The sequence below is a fragment of the Chenopodium quinoa genome, unplaced genomic scaffold, assembly GCF_001683475.1.
Source record: "Chenopodium quinoa cultivar QQ74 unplaced genomic scaffold, ASM168347v1, whole genome shotgun sequence".
NCBI classification, from domain to species: Eukaryota; Viridiplantae; Streptophyta; class Magnoliopsida; order Caryophyllales; family Amaranthaceae; genus Chenopodium; species Chenopodium quinoa.
In genome coordinates, this window is record NW_018742263.1 from 314,319 (window position 1) to 337,338 (window position 23,020).

Consider the following 23,020-nt stretch of genomic DNA (forward strand, 5'->3'; position numbering starts at 1 on the left):
ATTCAGCATTTTTGTGTAGTCTTTTAGAGTACGAGCTGCTATGTTGCAAGAAACATCGTTATCATTTTCACTCGGCATTTCTGCTAAACAAAGGAAAGACATTAATCGAACAAAATAAGGTAACAATGTTTGACTTTTCTCATTAATTTGTCAAAATTATATTGTTGTGGTCATACGACCTTAATTACATTGCTCGGTCATAAAGACCTAGCTTTATATACAACTTTTGGCTAAGTAAAAGAAAACTTAAACATAGTATTTCTTCAGATTGTCTGTGTTCCAGGTTTGTGGAATCGGACGACCATCTAACGCTTCGAGTTGGTAAGTGTCGTCTCAGACTTCCTCTATAATTCAGTGCGGCCCTTCCCTGTTTGGGGTTAGTTTTCCATCTATTGAACCATTAGAAATAAACGGTTACGGTTTACCGAACCATTAAATATAGCGGTTAATAGTAATTTTTACAGTTATACTTTTAAGTAATGGTTAACTGTTTGATAAAAAAAATTATTTATTTATTTATTTTGAAGAAAAATATATATTTTTAGGAAAATATATATTATTAAGTTAACCCTAAAAGAATCTTTATTGGTTTGTAACCAAATAATGGAGTTTATTATTGTTTTTATTTAATTTTGTGTTAGAGTTGAAACTCTTAGAAGAGCAATGATGTTTGATTTAAATTTTTTTTAATGATTAGCGGTTAACCGGTAGCCTTACTATTGAGAAATGGTTAATCATTACGGTTAACCGTTCCTTAACAACACGGTAATAGATCGTGTTTTTATGAGTAATTGGTGTAACGGTTAACTGTACTGTTAATTAACGCTTTACGATACAATTAACTTAATGTGAATAACCATAGTCTCAAATTTACTCGCCCCAACTAAATTTTAATTTTTTTTTTGGTGTTTAGAGAGCCATCAGGACAGGGGTGAGAATCGATTCCAGATCTCCTGAAATCGGAAAGAGAGCTCTATCCACTTAAGCTCTCAACTAAATTTTAATTTGATCTGCCCATCCATTGATCCTCTAGAAAAGATCTACCTCGCCGCTAACTCGACCCCTTGAAAAACTTTATTAGTAACAATATTCATTAAAGTAGCATGTACTTAGTATAATAATGTATAATATTTTGATTTATAGTAAATTCGCAAAACTTGCTTATTCATTCGTGTTTCATTTTATCGAATCATTTTGGACATATATTTTAATTGGGTAATGTATATCTTTACCACACTAAATTTATACATTTGATGTAGATTTTGTTAGTTTTTTAACAAAAAATATAATCAAGTACTGAATAGTTTTTGACTTGTTACTACTTATATATGTGCTCATTTTATTTCTAAACAAATGAATGTCTTAGACGATGCCTTGACTTATTATTTTTAATAATTTTTTTTTGTGTAGTGAGGAAATTTTGACGTAATGATATGATAATTAAATATTAATATTTGAAATAGAAAAACATCTTTAGTTTGGTCATGAAAAGAATAGTTTATGCAAATATTATTTTTACAGTTTTTTTCACCATAAACCTCTGACTTTTCTTCTTATTCACCATATACTCCTATACTTTTTAAATACACCATATACCCCTATACTTTCTAAATACACCATATACCCATGAGTTTTACAAAAGTGCACCATATAACCTTAATAAGTACAAGATTAGTAGAGTTTGGCAAGGTGAACCATAAAACCACCGCTCCTTTCCCCAAAATCTGAAACCACCCCATGTCTCTAGAATCAAACACAATTTTATGATATCGATATGAAGCATATCTTATCCTTATTTGATAATTTGAGATCATTTTGCTCAAGATTTTCTTGTCGTAATCACAAGAAATGTTATAGTTTGATTGAGCTTCTCTTTATACTTTGACGAACCCATGAGATGACCGACAATTTTGTGTTGCTTGTTCATTAATTTCTTGATATACAATATATAATTTGTTATTTTACTTTTGTAGACAAATAAATAAGAATTTAATAAGCCATGTCTCTAAAGAGAAAATGACTCAAAATACCCTATACATTTTGTAGAATTGGGACCAAACCGAAGGTCATTACTTACTTTTCCATTACATTTACTTTAGATTCCTTACTTTTACATCTATAATTCAATTTTATAAAGCTTCTTCTTTCATACGGAAAAAAAAACTTGATTTTTAGCTTATTATTTATGTTTAAATTTTGTATAACGGTCTTATTAAATATAAGTGAAAGCAAAAGATTGAGGAAACTTTGACTTTTACCACAAAAAACCCACTTATTGGCTTTTACCTCCTCCAAATTTAAAAGTTTTATTTTACCACCACATAAAAAAAAAAAAGAAAAAAAAAGGGTTTTTCTAAGTTATGCCCCCAAACTTCTTTGGTAGTTGTGTCCATACTTTTTCAAACGTCAAAATTGTGTCCTCAACCTTACTAATTTTTATTAACAAATAACCTTTGACGTTAACAATAACCTTTTTTTTATTATTTTATTTTTTGATTTTTTTAAAGTGTTAAACTGATTAGAACGGGACACGTGTCAAATTAATAACGCCACGACACCATTGTTGATAAAAGAACTTAACTTTTGTTAATGGATATGACTGTCAAAGAGTATTATTGATAAAATATCGTGAGGTGGAGGGCACAACTTATAACTTTTAAAAAGTATGGGTACAATTAAAAAACTGAAGGTCTTTGGGGGCATAATTTAGAAAAATCTAAAAAAAAATTACTCTTGGTTTATCCCACCAAAACCTAACTAAGGTGACGGAAAAAAGACGTTGGGCTCAATTTTTCTATTTCCCTCCAACTTAAAATGTTGTAAACACGATTTCTCTCTATATATTCATTACTCCCACTCTCCCTATTCAATTTGAATTCTTTCACTTTATGGATATTTTGGGTAAGCGCGCATGATATTCAATGTCCAAACGTACTTTAAGTCCACCTTGAAATGGTTTTGGAGAGGTACACCTACAAGAGAAAGAAGGTAAGCTGACCCGAGGTGTTGACCCGAGAACACCCTTCTAACGCTCAAGTTAGTAAAGTATTTTCTAGAGAGATCGAGTAAGTAGAGAGAGAGTGAGAGATTAAAATAGTTGTCCATAATAAATCATTAACTTGCTATTTATAGATGTACTTTTATATGGCAAAGTTGTACTTTATTGGGAATATTATACATTAGAGAGATTAATGGATAATTAAGGATAATGAGATTAATTATGGAGGGGTATTTTTGTCATTTGAGCTATATTGGGCTTAGGACATGGACTATATATACCCAAACATTTATCTCCACGCACAATGAGCGAACAAGATCATATGGATTTCAAGTATTAGTGGAATAAACATGATTGATGCTGAGTGGTCATCATATGGGGCCGAAATAACCTTTTGCTTACAAACTCTAAATGGCAATGACCATTTCCGCCCATGGAATACTGACAACTTGAGAACGTTCTACGTTTGAACAAGTCTCTTCTTACAGTGATGCCCTAAAGACAGTAAGAGCCGACAATAGTAAATTTATTTATTTAATTTTTTTTTTAATATTTTTTTTTTGTAATAGTACATCTTTGTAAAAATTAAGTTTATGTAATTAAAAAGTTCCTCAGTAGGATGTTTGCCCCCCAATCTTACTTTCTTTTTGTTGTTTTATATGTTTTATTACTTTTAATATATATTCTAGTTGTTTACTAACATAGCTGCCAACATCTCTAAACGATGCACTTGAGAATCAACCTTCCCCTGAGCGCAGGGTTCCCCACGTAGTATTAGGGATGTTAGTGGGGCAGACAAAGTACGAGACTTGTCCCATCTCTGGTGTTAAAATCTAACTCGTTTTAATGTATTAGATTCCCTTTAGATGCTTTCTTAGAATTTACTTTATGTTTTCTATGCCTGAGGTCCTATTATTGTGTTACTGTCAGTTTAGTGTTAACTAGGGATTCTCCTTGTAATAAAATTAAAGCTCTTTAGAGGATGAATGATTAATGAAATTTTAAGCCTTCTACCAAGAGTTGCCTTGCTTTTATGCTTGTTTGTTGTTAGACCTTTATAGATATTGTATTTTACTTGCATAACAACTCCTCTCTAAACCAACTTAATGCACTAAAAACTCATGGTTCAGACCCGCTTGTGCCCGTCTTGAATTATCTGCCGTCACAAGCCCCGACCACCCGCAATCTGTCGCCAAAATAGACGTGAGTGATCCTTTGATTTAATTGCCCGCTTGTGTTGCTTTGTGCTCACAAGCCCCTATTCCGCTCAAGGCTAGCGTTCTTGCCGCCAAAAGGCTAGAGCGCGTCGCACGTTTTGTGGTCCAAACTCCCGGATTGTGACGGTTAGTATCAGAGCCGAGGTCCAAACCTCGTCGCAAGTAACCCATGTATGTTCCAAGGAGGGCTACACGAAGATGGAATTTGTAGAAGATAGACTCGTTTCGCTTGAGACAAAAGCGGATGAATGGAACCAGTTGCAAGTCATTGTACGCGAGCAAGCCGAGCAAACTGTGAAATTGATGGAAGATATAGATGCTCTCCGCGAACAATTACAATTTGTTCAAGGACAAGCCGATGAAGCACATGAGAAATGTGCTACCTTGATGCGCACTGTGGGAAGAGACGCACTTGGTGTTAGTGTGGCGAGGATCAAGCCACCCAAACCTCGCGACTACAGTGGTGCTAGAGATGCCAAAGAAGTCGACAACTTTCTCTTCGACATAGAGAAGTACTTTCGATTATGTGAATTGAGCGACGATCAGAAGGTGAATACTGACATCATGTACTTGTCCGAGGATGCTAAGCTTTGGTGGCGCATCAAGCACGCATACATCAAAGCAAGAAGCTAAGGATAAAGATCGATACATGGAAGGAGTTCAAAGAGGAACTTTAAGAACAATTCTAACCGGACAACACAAACTTTGTTGCTTAGATGAAGTTGCAAGAGTGCCGCCAAAAAGGTTCTCTTCACGACTATGTGAAGGAATACTCGGCGATAATGTTAGACATCACTGACATGAACGAGAAAGATTGTATGTTCAACTTTGTCAATGGGTTAAAGGAATGGGAACATCGAGAGAATTTAAGGCAACAGATTGATACCCTCGCTGCTTCTATGTGCGCTGCTGAGAGATTGATGGACTACTCAGTTAGGAAGGGTCGTCAGTCCGAGAATGATTCAAGTGGGATGTCAACACGCTCCAATAGCCCGACTGCAAGCTCTCCAAAGGGTACAGAGAACAACACTCGAGTATCGTCCAACACTATCAATACATATCAGAGAAGATGTGGAGGAGGTGATGCGTAGTGATTAACATCGACCTCCTCCCACAACTCCGAAAAATCTAAGGTCGGCGCATCCTCGGCAAATACAAAGTCGCTGAACTGCATTCTTTGTCGAGGCCCACACAAATGGTGGGAGTGCGAGCATACAGAAGAGCTTGACAAGATCCAAAGGAGATTTTCAGCCATTTCGGTGCAAGAGTCCCAAGAGGAGGAAGAAACCAATAGAGACAATCGTCCAACTCAAAGAATGAGTACGATCTACAGGATGGGCTCCATGACAATGGTAGCACCTGAGGAAGAACTAGAAGTCCTATACATATCGGCAATGCAAGTGATGGAGCTAGAGAAAAAGGCAACATTGAAGAAACAAGCTCGCGCCGGAGACAACCAGAAGCGGGAGATGAAGCCTAGTGAGTCAGCAACATCCAAAATACACCCCTGCCAAAATCAAAATCGGACACACGGTTCAAAGCAAAGAGCGCCGAGCCCAAAGATACGAAAAAGACAACAAAGGAGAACCTCCCATTAAATAGGTAAAATAGTGGTTGAGCAAACAAAGAAGGTCACGTGTAAGGGATCACAGAAACAATGGTCACCCAAGAGACACCAACAATAACTTGAAGCTCACCACCACAGTCTTCAGGTAGCAGCTCTTCAACAGATGACCGAGGAAGCTATTTGCTTTCTGAAACTACAAGATTCAACTCCTAGGAGGAAATTCAGACAATGAAGCTCCAAATAAATTGTTCGGGCCGAGTTACCCAAGAGACTAGCTCCTCGTCAACAAAAAAGATCCAGTACGAGAGTCAGCAAAGATTCCAGAAGTCAGCTGCATCACCGGCGCATCATAGACTCAAGATAGCTAGGATATTCTATATTTCGATTGTAACTCTTGTAAGTCGACGAGGTCGTCGATAACTTAAGTGGGGGAGGATATTAGAATCTAACTCCTTTTAATGTATTAGATTCCCTTTAGATTCTTTCTTAGAGTTTATTTTATGTTTTCTAGGACTGAGGTCCCATTATTGTGTTACTGTCGGTTTAGTGTTCTTTAGTGATTCTCCTTGTAATAAAATTAAAGCTATTTAGAGGGTGAATGATTAATGAAATCTTAAGCCTTCTACCAAGTGTTGCCTTGATTTAATGCTTGTTTATTGGTAGAACTTTATTGATATTGTGTCTTACTTACATAATAGCTCCCCTCCAAACCAACTTAATGGACTAAGAACTCGTGGTTCAGACCCGCTTATGGCCGCCTTAAAGTATCGGCCCTCACAAGCCCCTACCACCTGCACTCTGTCGCCCAAATAAACGTGAGTGCTCCTTTGATTTAATTTCCATCTTGTGTTGATTTGTGCTCAGAAATCCCTCTTTCGCTTAAGGCTAGTGTTCTTGCTGCAAAAAGGCTAGAGCGCGCCGCATGTTTTGGGGTCCAAACCCCCAGACCGTGACACCCGACCACCTCAGTGGGGCAGGGATAGGTCTTAGTTTGGTGAGTGGTGGGGCAGGGATGGGATAAGAATTATACCCACCATGGGTGTTCGGGCGAGGGTGGATTTAACATTATACCCACCCCATCCTCGCATTGCTCTACCCGCCCTACTTCGTACCCGCCTCATCCTCACCTCACACCAAAATAGTTTTTAGTAACAAAATTATAGACTTTATACATTTTATAAAAAAGAAATTATGTAAAATAAAATAGTAGATATAATAATTTGTAGTATTGATGAGTGCCATTTATGACACTCATTTGATGAGTATTAAGATTGTTTTTACTTTCTTTTCACACCTTTCCTTCTTAATAAATGCTTAGTTTAATATATTTTCTCCTTTTTCTGAAGACCACCGCGGGAAAATTAGTTTATTAAATCAAGGTCCGCCAAAGCTTGTATACTTTGTGGGATAGAGTTTGTACAAATAAATTCATTGCTAAGACCCGTATCCCACCTAGCCGCTAGATGAGCAACAATATTTCCCGCACGTCGTACATGAACACATTCAAAATTAACAAAAGAACTACTCATACGGAAGACATCCTCGAAGAAGTGAAAAATAGGTGTCGCACCCTCTTGTTTCTGCCTGATTGCTCTTACCACATTCAATGAGTCACATTCAAGAATAACTCTATCACAAGCAAGCTTTATTGCCATCTCAATACCATACCTTGCAGCTGCTTCCTCGGCGACTTCAGGAGCCCATTTACACTTCAATTTCTTTGTTGCCATAACCAGCAACTTCCCCTTTTCATCCCTGATGACCACGCCCAAGCCAACAGCCACACTCCTACGCACAAATGCATCAACGTTCACCTTGACCCACTGTGCTGAGGGAGGACCTAGTTAGCTCTAGAAAAGTTCAGAGGTGCAGATATACTCCCCCCCCCCCCACTTTAGCATTTTAAATTGCATAGTCCTCACAAAAATTTACATACCTTGCTACCACCATAACTCCATTCACCTTAGAAACGTTATCAAATATAGCCATATTTCTGCAATGCCACGTCGCCCATGCTAGGCAAAGGAACTCCATTCACCTCTAGTCTACTCACAATCCAACAGAAAAATTCCTGAAAAGAAGAGGACGGACCTTCCAAAATCAAGTTCTGAAACTCGCTTTGCTGCCAAATGTTTTCAGCGTAAGTGTAGTGAAACAAGGTGTGAATGATCATCTCGCTAGCAGCACCACATATGGAACACGAGCTTGAAGGCCGAATATTACGAGCAAATAAAATAGCTATAACACCAAGAGAACCTTTGCACGCCCTCCAAACAAAATGACATAATTTTGGAGGTCCATTTACATTCCATACATTCCTCCAAAGCTCACGATCACCATAAAATAATTCCCAAGATTGCATATTACCTAGCCTTCAAAACCAGTATGCTTATTTTATAGAGAAAAAACCATCATTTGTTGGCCACCAATACCTTCTATCTCTCGTCCACTTGTTCGGCAATGGGATGTCAAGAATCGTCCTACAATCCTCCACTTCAAATGTTGCTTCCGCAATTTCAGAATTCCAATACATGTTATCAAAATCAATTAGCTCACAGACCATCATATCAATATCATAGCCCAATTTAATCGTAGGAGTAGCTTTATTATCACTACCTGACATCCTCCCACACTTTAATTGATGAGCCATTACCCACCCTCCACCTGAAACCCTCCAAGAGCAAGGATTTTGCCCCCCAAATGCTTCTCCAAGTGTAATTTGGATCGAACCCTCTCGTTGCACCACAAAAATAAGAGTATTTAAAATATTTTGCCTTCAAAATTTTTTATAGCAAAGTGTTGTTCTCATCACACAAACGCCACCCTTGTTTTGCGAGAAGAGCAAGCTTGAAACATTTTAAGTCTCTAAAGCCCATTCCTCCCATTGATTTTGGAAGACAAAGATCCTCCCATCGATGCCAATGAGTCTTTCTAGATGAGCTATTAGACCCCCACCAAAATCGAGCTAAAATCGAATGAATTTAACTAATAATACTATCGAGATTTCTGAAAAATGCTCATCACGTAAGTTGGAATTGCCTGAGACGCCGCCTTAATCAACACTTCCTTCCCCGGGGGAGATAATAATTTTTTCTTCCATCCCTGCATTTTCTTCCATATACGCTCCTTAAGACACGCAAATTATCGATCTCCTAATAAGAGTCGGCAACCCCAGACTTCTCATGTCTATCCACCTCCTGTACACTAAGAGTTTCAATAATTAACCGTCTTCTTTCAAAATCCACACATTTGCCAAAAGCTACTTCAGTTTTGCTGAGATTGACTTTCTGGCCGGAAGCTCTTTTGTAGGTACTGATTATATTAGCAGTTTTAGAGTATTCTTGCAAATTAGCTCTTACAAATAAAATGGTATCATCCGCAAAGAAAAGGTGTGAAACCTTTGGCGCCGCCCCACACACTCTAACACCATGGATCAAATTTTCCGTAGCTGCTTTCGAAATTAAAGTAGAAAAAGCCTCAACACATATCAGAAACAAGTACGGAGAAATTAGATCACCTTGTCCAAGGTCGCGTGATGGGATTAATGATCCCAAAATAGTACCATTATACTTAAACGAGAAAGTGACACTCAATAAGCATTGCATTATCCTATTAATCTAAGCTATCCGGAACCCCATCTGCAACATCACTTTTTCAATGAAACCCACTCCACCCTGTCATACGCCTTACTCATATAAAGCTTGAGGGCCACATTACCATCTCTACCTTCTCCTTTTCTTTTCATATAGTGGAAAATTTCAAAAGCAATGAGAGCATTATCAGTGATCAGCCGCCCCGGGACAAAAGCACTCTGATGTTCCGAAATAATGGAACCAAGCATCGACTTTAGTTTATTAGCGAGTGTCTTAGAAATAAACTTTAGAGAACATTGCATAAACTAATAGGCCTAAACTCCGACATTTGCTTTGGCTCTTCATATTTTGTAATTAAAACAATGCAAGTACGATTTACCTCAGTCAAATCTGCTTCACCCCTCCACCAATTTTTAATAAATCTGACAACGTCACCACCAATTGTCCCCTATCATTTTTGAAAAAATAGGGCGTGCATTCCATCCGATCCATGTGCTTTATTTGGGTGCATATGAAAAAGGGCATCTTTTATTTCTTCCGCAGTTTCCTCTATGTCGAGGATATCACACATCTCATCCATCACCTTACTCACAATACTAGACAATGCTTCTTCAAAATTATTCGGAAAACTAGTAAAAAAGGATACCAAAATAATTTGATATCACACTGCCCATCTCTTCCTTTGTCGACTTCCACTCACCTTGCTCATTATACAAACTTGCAATTGTATTTTTCTTTTTTCTCTGGCTTGCTTTATGACGGATGTAAGTGGTATTTTTATCTCCATCCCGAAGCTCATTAGCTCTCGACCTTGCGTTCCAATATGATTCTTCAAGTCTCCGGAGCTCATCAAGTTCCCGTCCAATTTCAATACACAACTTTAGCCTGGAAGCATCAAGTTGTTGCCCCTGAATTTCCTTTAGTCATCCCTCTGCCTTTCTAATTTTCTTTTTTAACACACCAAAAGTGCTAGATGCCCAAGTAGATAACCACTGTGCCACCCTAGTGATCTGCTCATGGATTGGAGCACATTCATCATCCCTCCAAGCCTTTGATACAACCTGGCCACATTCCTCTTTCGACAACCACAAAGCTTTAAATCTGAAATTTTTTTCATTTGCTCTTCTTACTTCACTCTCTCCACATTTTAGCAAAATTGGGACATGATCAGAATGACGTGATGGTAGATGTAACACCTCAAAATCCGGGAAGAGAGAACACCACCCATTACTCGCAATGAATCGATCTAACCGTTCACAAACTGACGTTTTAATCGATGTGCCTCTTTGCCAAGTATAAACATTGCCTCTAAACCCCAAGTCTCTACATTCGCAGTAATCTATAGCTTCCCTAAAAACATCAATCTGTCTTTCTCCCCGAATTACATCCCTCTCATTGAAATCCCTGAACATCAAAATAGGCAAAGAAGCAGATGCATATATAGACCTCATTAGGTCCGAAGTAAGGTTTTTATTTGCAGCTTCAGGTCACCCATAAAATCCTACCAATCTCCAAATTGACACATTTTCATTATTACACACCTCCCCATAAATATGATGAGAGGAGAAGCTACTAATATTCACTTTCAGATTATTCCACCATAGACCACCCGATTTTCCAACACTAGTAACACACAAGGCATTTGCAAACCCACATCTATTTCTAATTAATTTTAACCTTTGAGAGTCAATTTTAGTTTCCGTAACAAAAACCACACTTGGCCTATCTCTCCAACACCAATCTTGGAGAGCCTTGACTGTCAATGGGTTGCCAAGCCCATTGTAGTTCCATGCTAAGATTTTTATTGTTGTTCGCGGGATTGGTCAATACCAACCTCCGCTACTTTATCAATTAGACCAAGTGTCATTGAGCTCAGTTCACCCTTCAGCTTCATAGGTTCACCTTCCCCACCCTCTAGCATGCTCTCCATATCATTCCCTCTCCCCTTACACTTCTGACCCCCAATCTCATCAATTAACATAGCATTCTCCCCAAAAGAATTTGAGTTAGGGAGCTTTAATTTTTTCTTGACTTTTTTCAATTGGTGAGCTATAGACTGTCCCACACCAATAATAAAGATAGTATATGGTTTACTGCCCAACTCATCCACTAAAACATTCTCACCCACTTTCCCTAGTATATATGAAAATTGCCCAGTAGCTTTTCCTATTCCCTCTTGAATCGACCCCACCTCCACCTCCTTATACCCCACCAACAAATCTTTATCCCCTCCATCATTATTTTCTCCTTAGTTTCCATTTTCCCTCTTATTTTGTATTTCATGGTTTTTCTAGTGTTTTCTACTTTATTTTTCTTCTTTTTGTGGTTGTAGGTATTGTACGAGGTTTTGGTCTTGATATTGGTGGTTCACTAAGTTTGAAGATGCCTTTCGAGAAACCTTATAGTATTGGGAACGCTCAATATGTAAAAAAGTGGCATGCTCTAAGTTCTAGCTCTTGCGCTCTCAAGCCGCGCTCTCATGGAACCATGGTGTTGAACCCACTATTAAGCCCATTTGAATCTTCCATGCTTAGTGACTATCATGAAGACCTTGCGAGCGTACTCGAAGAATCATTTGCGAGCGTACTCAAAGAATCATTTGCGAGCGCACAAAGCTACAAAGCGTCGAAGGAACCCAAAGAACACGAGTGCGCAGCCCACATGCGCGGGCGCACAACCCCTTGCACGGGCGCTCCTCTCTAGTTTCCAATTTCTCTCGTCTTCTATTTTCAACAACCTATAAATACCTTTTTGATAACCGATTTTTTAAGAAGTTTTTAGACATTATATTCATCATAATTTTAGCTTAGTTAAAAATTTCTCTCTCTAGTTTTAGGGTTAGTTTAGGAGTAGATTTAGAGAGAGAAAGTAAGAGATTTCAATGGTAATTTGAGAGATTGATGATACAAGGATGACAATTGTATTGAAGATCTTCTCTTTTATCAATGATCATTTCTAAATCTATCCCATTTTATTGCTTGGTTTAATTTCATGTTTATTTGATTTTGGTTTTGATGATTGATCTGATAAGTGTAGTTGTTCTTTATATTTTGTTGATTCTTGATTTCATTTTCTTGCTTGTTCATTTTATGATGATTCTTCAGTAGTTTCTTGCTAGGGATTGGGTGAAACTTGTATGATTGATTGATTGTGATTAATTTGGAAATTATGTTGATCGATTGTTGAGATTAAAGTGATTAATGTAAGTTTGCATGTATGTAGTTTGATTAGGCCTTGAGATTTATGCTACATTGCATTATGATTTCTAATGACACGACCCATGGATTTAGAAATTTTATTCATCATTTTGTTTGGATTGTGATTCTCCTAGTTTGTTATTCGTAGAGACTGCTAGTTTAACGATTAGGTGATAGCTCTTTGATTCCAATTAATAGCTCTTATCAATAGTCTTTACAACCTTTGATTGGCACGTTCTTCTTAAGTTGTTGCAATTGTCTTGATTACTTGTTGATCCCCATTCCCTAGTGTTTCATTTGTTTGGTACTTTGTTTTAGTAGTTGTCTAGTGTTACCTCTTCACCCTTGACTTCAACCTAGCTTAGGCACACATTTGAAGACCCTTGACTTACCTCTATACTTGTATTTAGGTTTTTTAAGTGATTATAAATTTTGTTTGGCTAAGGGAGGATTAGTTAACAACCTTGTTTTCCCCCTGTTAAGTACACTAGTATTATAACTAAAAAAAAGTTGTGGGTCTTAGGTAGGGATTAAGATGGGATGGATATCCAAGTGGGGGTGGGCGGGGATGGTTTTGGAATTGTACCAGCCAAAGTGGGGATGGGGATGAATTTTGGACTCGCTGTGGGGACTGGGATGAAAATTTTAGGTGGGCATGGGGATGGGAAGGCTAACATCCGCCCCACCCCGCCCCATTGACATCTCTACATAGGACATCCGAGTTTACTAAACCTAACACGTTATTATAACACGTCTGTCCCAATATTTGAGGCCAGATGCTGACCTATACTCAATATTAGATATCATGTCCTAGCCAACTATCAAATTCACTAAGGGCTCGTTTATCCCTCTTTTCATCTTAAAATTTGAAACGGTATCGCTCATTTCTACTTTAAGGAACTCATTTAGCCCTCAACCTATCCCATCAAATTAGAATAGCATATATTTCATCCGTCATTAATAAGGGGCTCGTTTAGCCCTCAAATAGAGATTTTCATGGACTGGACGACCCGCTAAGCCCGCTTTGCCCAGCCTGCAAAATGGATGTCCTTGGACAATAATTTTGAAAAAAGTGATAATTTAGGTAGGCTAGGCCTAGCCTCCTAATATAAATGTGTAAACATGGACAAAATAATTTGTACTGTGGACTAACCCGTCCGACCCTTTTAATGATGATGAGTGTCATTTATGACCTTATTAAGCCTCTTTTAGGATGATTTTTTATTTCTTTTGTATCTCTTTTGTCTCTTTTTCTTTAGTTTTACTTGTAATTTCTGCTTTTTGCAATTTTCTTAGTTTTTTTTTTCTCATTTTATTGCATTTCTTAGTTTATTTTGCCTTTTCTCCGTTACTTGTTTTCTTCTCTTTGATTTTAGGAGAATGGTGATGTTCGAGAAGCTCAGTGGCACTTTCTCGGGGTGTAAAAAGCTTAAGATGTAACCCGGTTCATCCTCTTGAAGCTCAAAAGTGAAGGAGTGCATAAGCCGAGTCTTCAACGTCGCGCTTTCATGCTGCATGGACATCAAAATCAGTGTTGAACCCACCGTGAATGCCTCAAGTGACTGCTTCCCCCAACATGTGTCAAGTCGAGCGCACGGGAGCATCAACGACCGCACATGAAGAACTCCCCTACTCCCAAGTGAGGTCGTGCAAGAGGGAGGAGTGGCCGCGCAAGGCTGTGGCGCGGCCACGCAAGGCAGAGGAGCAGCCGTGCAGTTGGCTTTCCCCTTTTCTGTACGTATTTTGTTGCGACCGGACAATGGGATGAGAGGCTTAACTAACTTCTCCTTAGTTAGTTTTACTATATATAGAATTCCTTCAATTCTAGAGAGAGACTCATGAAAGAATAATTAGAGAATTACTTAAGAATTAGATTTTGATTAGAATTTTAGAGAGGGGAAGCTCAAGGTTCTGGAGACTTTGTTCTTAGATTTTAGAGAGAGAAACTTGGTATTTGATGATTGCTACATTTTGAACTTCATCCATCTTTGATATTAATCAAAGTTTTGTCAAAATTCTTTCCTTTTCAATGTAATTTGTTGATTGATTCTTGAAATATTGTTGAATTTCTATTGTTTGTTTGATTTGATTGTTGATATTTGAATTACAATGTTGATGATGAAATTGATGATTACTTTTGTTATGCTTTTCAAATTTACAACGTGTTGAGAGTAGAACCTTTGCTAAGGATGTGGTGAAGCATGTATGAATGATGAGCTAAAGCTAATTTTGGTTTGATTGATTTGATGATATGATTAAATTGGTTGATGAAATTTGTGCATGTGTTTGGTTTGAAGAGGATTAGCTAACCTTTCTTATCAAGGTAGATTGCATAGTAGTTCTAAATGACACGAAAAATTGATTTGAAGCTATTATTATCGATTAATCTTATTTCGTGATTTTCCTTTGAAGTCATTTATAGAGACATCTAGCTTAAACCAAGGAAATAGATTTTTTGACTGATTTTGATTGCAAATATTTTTTTTCCCTCGCATTGCTTGATTGATAATACTCTCAATAAATTAGCAAGTTTATCATTAGTGCATGTAGATCCTAAATTCCCTAGTGCTTTGATATTTGAATTCTATTTGTTAGCTTTGATTGAGTTCATTCAATAGCATAACTTAGACCAACCATATTGTTTAAGAATTTAGAATATCTTAGCTTGAAACCTTAGCAAATACTGCATTCTCTTGGGTTCGACCCGACTTTCCCTTATACTTAGGGTTGGGTTTGGTTTTATAAATTGGGTTTTTATCGGGGTTACTTTGTAATCAAAGACCTAGGTTTTACCCGCGTAAAAAATGGCGCCGTTGCGGGGGAGTGGCATTCATTTGCTATTGTTTATTGTGGCTATTCCATTTATTAGAAAAATACAAAAAACATTTTTTTTCTTTTAGGCTACATTCCTAGCCGTGCTATTGATATTTGTCTTTGATATTTGTATGTATAGGGCAAGAGATCATAATTTAGTGCCATTTTATCAAGACATTGTGAGGACCATAACAAGGATAAGGGTTGTTAATCTTTCCTCATGCTTAAGTCCCCCAAGAGAGGAAATCCATCAAGAAGAAGAAGAAGAACGAGGAAGAATGGTGTTAAGCCGAGAGTAGCATTGAAGGCGTTGGGAACTCCGGGAGCTTATAGGTTTTAAAGTGGAATTTCTCCTCCTAAAATACCTACAAATGACTTTGAGATAAGACTAGCGATGATTACTTTGATATAGAGGCGTCAATTTAGTAGTGCAAAGCACGAGAGTTCCTTCAACCATCTAAAGGAGATTGAGAAGTATTGCAATACCATCAAGGTGAAAGGGGTTTCTCAAGAGTTTATTCGACTTAAACTTTTCCCTTTCTCTCTTATTGGACGTGCTTTAGAGTGGTTGGAAAAAGAGGTGAAGCCAAACACTTTGAGAACTTAGGATGAAGTAAATAAGGAGTTTCTATCTCGGTTCTATCCATAAAAGAAGACGATCGAAGCAAGAGCTCTCATTCAAAGCTTCAAGTAAAATCCAAATGAAAGTCTTTATGAGGCATGGGAAACATATAAGGAGTACCAAAGAGAGTGTCCACACCATGATATTCCCACCTATCAAATCATCCAAATCTTCTATGGAGGTCTAAGCCCCCTAGGAAAGTCTTGCTTGGATGCTGGTGCCGGAGGCTCTATCATGAACAAAACAAAGGATGAAGTGGTGGACTTAATTGAAGATGTGGTAAGGTATCACACAGATTGGCAAGAAGGTGAGAGAAAGTCGACAAGTAAAAGCGGTTCTAGGTGTATTCATTCGACCATCTCAATGCAATCAACAATTTGTCCTCACAAATCACAAACTTGGGAAAGGAGATGACCTCAATTAAGGCAAAGCTTGAGAGTGCTTCTTCACAAGCACTAATTCTTCAATCCCTTAATAAGGGAAGAAGTCATCTTCTAACTTTACTCCTCTTTCTACTTCAAATAATATGCCAAATGGATGTGTGTTTTGTGATGTATATGGATCATATGACCATGATGCTTCTAATCATCCACATGCATTTGAAAATTGTGATGATGCTAATTATATTGATTGTGAGCAAGTTAATTTTGTTAATAATAACAACAATGGGCAAAGATTTTATGGACCAAGGAACTTTGGGAATAGAAATGCTCATCAACAAGGGAACTTTGATAATTATAACAATGGTGATTATAGAAACCAAGGAAATCAAATTTTTTAGAAAAGTATTATAATCAAGGCTATAATAATCAAAGCCAAGGTCAAGGATATAGAAACAAAAGCCAAAACCAAGGCTAAGGTAATCACTACCAAAACAATGGCCAAAATCAAGACCAGGGTAATTGGAGCAACCAAAACCGGGGAAATTTTCAAAACAACGCTACAAGAAAAATCTCTTTTCGTAGCGATTATTTCGTAACGATTGTACATTCGCTACAATATGCAAGTATTTTTGTGAAATAATTAAGGATGTCGTATCATTTTTACAATCGCTATGGTTTTTCTATATAAAATCGATACGGAAAACATAATAATCCACACTATTTTTACACATTTATATAATTTTGAGAAATCGTATCATTTACAATCGCCACTAAATCCTAAAAGTTGATACGAAAAGCCTTTTCAACACTAGAGATATAAATATTGTTTGACAACGAATACATAAAATATGTCATAGCTTATTGGTGAAACATTTAATATAAGAGTTTGAGGTTGCATGTTCGAATCTTGTAAAGATCATACGCACGTTTTTTGTTTTTTGAAGAAAATGAGTTAAACATTTATAGCGATTGTAATTGCTACAATAACCACCACGATTGGATGTAGTTTTTCGTATCGATTATTGAGGCCAACCCCAGCGATCTTGAAAGCCACTACTAAAGGCTAAGGCAACGGGGGATATTGTATCGAATGACCATTTGTTGGGAAAGTTTTTTGTTGCAATTACAATCGATACTAAAGGTTAAAATAATTGCTACAAAAAGGATATTTCCTTGTAGTAACTTAACAATCAAAGGAGATCCCCACATGGATTTGCTCTAAGAACTTATGGTAATGGTGAGAATTCATATTCTCAACCTTCATCTTCTAGAATTACCATGGAAGAAATCATCAATAGCCAAACTAAAATTTTAAACATCTACATGTCGGTAAGTGATAAAAAGTTCAATTAGATGATAACACACAACAAGATGCTTGAAACACAAATCACTTAATTAGCGAATACCTTGAAAGAGAGTGTGAATGATAGCTTGATGAGTGCCATTTATTGCACTCATCTGATGAACATTTTGGTTGTTTTTACCTTCTTTTAATAGCTTTCTTTCTTAATAAATGCTTAGTTTTATGCTTTTTCCTTTCATTTCCCTTTTCTCTCTTGTTTAATGTTTTTACGGTTTTTCTTGTGTTTTCTCCTTTAATTCTCTTCTTATTGTGGTTTTAGGTATTGTATGAGGTTCGGGTCTCAATATTGATGATTTTCCAAGTTGGAAGATGCTTGTGGAGTAAGCTCATAGCATTGAGAAAGCTCAAGATGCAAGGAAGTGGATGCTCCAAGTTTCTAGCTCTTGCGCTCTCGAGTCGTGCTCCCATGAAGAAGTGGTGTCAAACCCACCAAAAGAGCTCCTAGCTACTGCCCTTACCATCAAGCATCATCTTGAGCCCGTGAGGTTATTATCGAGCGCACGAGAGGTAAAGAAGTCATAAGACACCCTGATCGGAGAGGGCACAAGCCAACCGTGCGGGCGCGCCACCCATAAGCGCGGGCGCACGCATCTTCCTACGCGAGCGCTCCTCCTTTGCTTTCCGACTTCAATCGATCTCTTTTCCTCGCCTCTATAAATACCTTTCTTTAACTGATTTTTGGAAGAAGTTTTGGAGACATAATTTTGATCATATTCTTAGCTTAGTTGAGAGTTTCTCTCTCTAGATTTAGGGTTAGTCTAGGAGTAGAATTTAGAGAGAGAAAGTGAGGAATTTCAATGGTGATTGAGAAATTGATGATACAACGGTGACAATTGTGTTGAATATCTTCTCCATTACCAATGAGCATTTCTAACTCTATCTCATCTTTATTGTTTGTTTGATTTCATAATTGTTTGGCTTAATTTTGATGTTTTATTCTTGATTAGTGTAATGATGATATTTGAGTAGTTGTTTAGCTAGGAATTGGGTAAAACTTGTATGATTGATTAATTGTGATTAATTTTTGAATTGTGTTGCTTGATTGTTGAGATTAAAGTGATAATGGAAATTGTGCATGTGTGTAATTCGATTAGGCCTTAAGAATTATGCTAGATTGCATTGTAATTGCTAATGACATGAAATATTGATTTAGGAAATGCAATTATTGATTGGTTTGGATTGTGATTCTCTAAGTTTGTTTTTCGTAAAGACATCTAGCTTAACAATTAGGAGATAGCTCTTTGATTCCAATTGATTGCTCTTATCATTAGTCTTCACAACCTTTGATTGGCATGTTTGTCCTAAGATGTTGTAATTGTCATGATTACTTGTTGATCCCCATTCTTACTATTTTATTTCCCTGGTTGTTTGTTTTGTTAGTTGTTAGTGTTAACTCTTACCTTTGCCTTCAACCTAGCTTAGGAGCCCAAATTGAGAGCGCTTGAACATTACCCTTCCTTTGGGTTCGACCCTTGACTTGCATCTATACTTGTATTTAGGCTTTTAAGTGTTTTTAAATTTAGTATGACCGAGGTAGGATTATTTAATGACCTAGTCTTCACCCCTTGTCATAGCTCTGCTTCTTTACCCTCACAAAGAGTGGAACCTAAAAAAACCCGTGTATTCTATCACCACATGGAGTAGGAAAATGATTGAAGACACTACTACAAAATTGGCCAAAGAGACCTTAAGTAAGAGACCAATTAATTTAATATGTGATCTCTTTGTTTCAAGAGACCAAATATTTTAAGTAAATGGTCTCTTAAAAAAAGGAGAGACCACTTCTCTTAAATAAATGGTCTCTTTTTTTATTGGTTTGAATAATTAAAAAAAAAATAAGAGACCACTTCTCTTGAATAAATGGTCTTTTTTTTTATTTGTTTATTTAATTAAAAAAACGAGAGACCACTTCTCCTATATACATCGTCTCTTTTTTAATTTTTTTATTTAATTGAAAAACGAGAGACCATTTCTCTTATATAAACGGTCTCTCTTTTTATTTTTATTTAATTCAAAAAGAGGAGAGACAAGTTTTCTTGTATATATGGTCTTTTTTTCTTTTAAAAAAAATGTTGATTACATGAATTCGTTTTCTCTCCTCCCTCCCTCAAAGGCTAAAACCCTAATATACATAAACAGATACTTCAACTCGTATTATTCAGCCCCTCTCTCCTCTCAAATCCGCCCCTTATCTTTCTCATCTATATTATTTCTTTTCTCCACAGCTTCATCAACCAAGAAATAAACATCACTCAGCTCTGATGTGAGTGTTTTATGCAAAGCAAGGAAAAGTTTATTTTCCCCCAAATTTTCGAAATCATCAAAATTTTAGGGTTCTTACTGTTAACCCTTTTGTTTCACCAAGCAAGAATTTTTCTTCCAAGTATGTATCTTTTATGTACTCCGATTGGTTTGATTTGAATTTGTTGAGGTTTGAGCGTCTTTTTTGAGCTTTAATTGGTGTTTGTGTATATAATTCGATGCGACTTTAAGTTTTTATTTTGAATTTTTGTTAGGTTATTTTATTTTGAGTTGTTGGGGTTTCTACATGTCGATATCTGTAGTCGCCATTTAATTACTTGTTTTTTTGTCGATGTTCATCGGCACCGTCACTCTACGGTGGTCCGCCGGAAACCTCAATTGTCTCTCCGATGACCTCGACACACCATATAAGAAACAATCTCGATGTTTTGGTGAGTTTTTTTTTTGAATTTCCTTGATTTTGGAATCTGGGTTGGTGTTAATCTTTATGGGGTTTGATTAATTTTGTAGGAAATAGAGAAGAGTAAGAAAATGGTGGACAATTTTGCTTGAATTTTCAACTTGAATACAAACTGCTTTAGATAGTTTTTGTTGAAGATTTGTCGTCAATTTGGTGCTAGTTTTTGGTAAGTTCAATTTATTGTTGTTTGACTTTGGATCCGTTTTAATTTCTGGAGTGTTCAAATAAGGGTTTTTTGTTTTTTGTTTTTCTTAATTTCACGCTTTTGACAAAATATGTTAGTTCTATGTTATACTGTTCATAAAATAGAATTTTTAATTTCACGCTTTTGACAAAATATGTTAGTTCTATGTTATACTGTTCATAAAATAGAATTTTTCATTATATACAATGAGGCGTTCAATTTTGATTTTATTTTTGGGTTAGTGTAATCTTACTTATAAGTTTGTATGACTTTTTTTTTTAATAAATGTGTGATAATTTTCAATCTCTTAGAAAAATTTTCAGGATAAAAAGTGAAAATTAAATAATTTGCTTGTTGAATTATTTGGTTTGCATGAGGTTGCTGCACAAGATACTAAAAGGCCTTGATTATAGCACTATTGAGTTTTTATAAGTATGAGTTTTGTATAAATTTGGATAAACTATTGATTGTACTCAAATACTTTGTATTAAGGAATTGTATTAATGAGTTTTTAGGATTGGTTTTGTATAAACCACGTGTATAATTTTCGTATTAATGAATTGTACTTTTGTTTGATTGAAATCATAAGCGGAATATATAATGAAATACAAAAAAATTATTTTTTCTTTTCAAAAAAAGTAGAAAGAGACCATTTATTTGAAATAGGTGGTCTCAATTTTTGAAAAACTAAGACCATTTATTTGAAATAGGTGGTCTTATTTTTCCTAAAACTAAGACCACCTATTTTAAATAATTGATCTCAAATTTTAAAAAATAGAGACCATCTATTTTAAACAAGTGGTCTTAGTTTTTAAAACACGAGACCACTTCTGATGATGTGGTCTCTTAGGCCAAGAGACCTGTGAGCTAGAGACCACCCCTAAGGTAGTCTCTTTGGCCATTTTGATATGGTCTCTTTGGCCAATTTTGTAGAAGTGAGAGAGAGTTTCTAGGAAGAGTGAGGAAGTAAGAAGCTGAGTGATTCGAGTGAGGAAAAAGAGCTTGATGTGTCAAAGAAGATGAGCAAAGAAGCCCAAGAGGAAGAGAAGAGTGATGAAAAAGTGCAAGAGGAGGTGATCAAACCTAAACTTCCATATCCTGAAAAGTTTTTGAGAAACAAAATCGTTGAACAATTTGGGATATTTCTTGACATGCTTAGGGAAGTTCATCTTTGAATCCCTTCTACCGAAGCCATGACCCAAATATAAAGGTATTCTATGTTCCTTAAGGAAATCTTGAGTGGCAAGAGAGAGTGCAATGAGATTTATTCGGTAAAGGTTGGGGAATGTTGTAGCGCTTGGATTCACAATGACTTACCCAAGAAAATGAATGATCTGGGTAATTTCTCTATCCCTCGCATAATCAGTGGAAATTTTTTTCAAAATGCCCTGTGTGATCTTGGTGCTAGTGTGAGCATTATGCCTTATCCAGCCCTTAGGAAGCTTAAGCTAGGTGAGCTTCTTCCAACCAACAAGACCTTGAAATTGGCCGATAGATCTATTAAGTTTCCAAAGGGAAAAGTTGAGGATGTCTGTAGGGAATATTTCAAGCATTACCCCAAACTTGAACCCCACTGTGATCATACACTTAAGCATGATGGTGTCCAAAGGGAAGGAAGATAGAGCAAAAAAGTCACCAACAAGTTTTAGGAACTTGTAAACCGTTCACAGGGTGAAGGTTATACCCCTTAACGATCCAGGAGATCGTCAACTTAAATAGGTCTGGAACCATGACTAATAGTTCAGGGATGAAGGTACAAATCCAACCTAAAAGAGATTGAACCTGCCCTAATAATAGGCCTCTACTTTATTCTAATCGTATTTATGTGCGCTTTCTGACTAACATGCAATCAATAGGTTTACCCTAAACCTGTTTATCTATGTTGGTTGAATATTAATGCACAAATAAAACAATTATTGGCGATCACTTGAACTATAATCAAATTAACCCTAAACAAGATTATTTAATATCTTATTAAGCGTGATTACGAGTACAAATTCCCTTTAAACATGCATAAAAGGCGTGATCAAGCAATAACAATAAATATCATCAAGAAACATAATAATAATAAACATAATAATTATAATAATAATAATCACAACCATAATCATGTTAAAGCATAATAATAGCAAGATCCTAGACATGATACAAACAAGATTAATGACAAACTCTAGCATGTCACTAATTAATAAAGATTAAAGTTTTAACCTAAACATGATACTAACATGAATATTAGGAAGAGAATAGAAGCATCGCAGGAATCACAATTGTCATATTTGATATTAGAAATTATAGTTGTTACCCTAAACATGATACTAGGAAGCAATAATAACATCCTAACATGACACTAGGAATCAAAA

At 36.5% G+C, this 23,020-nt stretch overlaps 1 protein-coding gene across 1 annotated transcript; it reads right to left on the bottom strand.

Moving 5' to 3' along the window:
* Window positions 1–10,298: 10,298 nt before the first annotated feature.
* On the bottom strand, window positions 10,299–10,826 carry LOC110683247. The gene has a single exon (XM_021859592.1). The coding sequence runs from the start codon at window positions 10,824–10,826 to the stop codon at window positions 10,299–10,301; it is 528 nt and encodes a 175-aa protein (XP_021715284.1).
* Window positions 10,827–23,020: the final 12,194 nt, after the last annotated feature.

Coding starts and splice junctions, on each gene's coding strand:
- LOC110683247 (XM_021859592.1), bottom strand. CDS start 10,826: ATGAGGTCTATATATGCATCTGCTTCTTTGCCTATTTTGATGTTCAGG.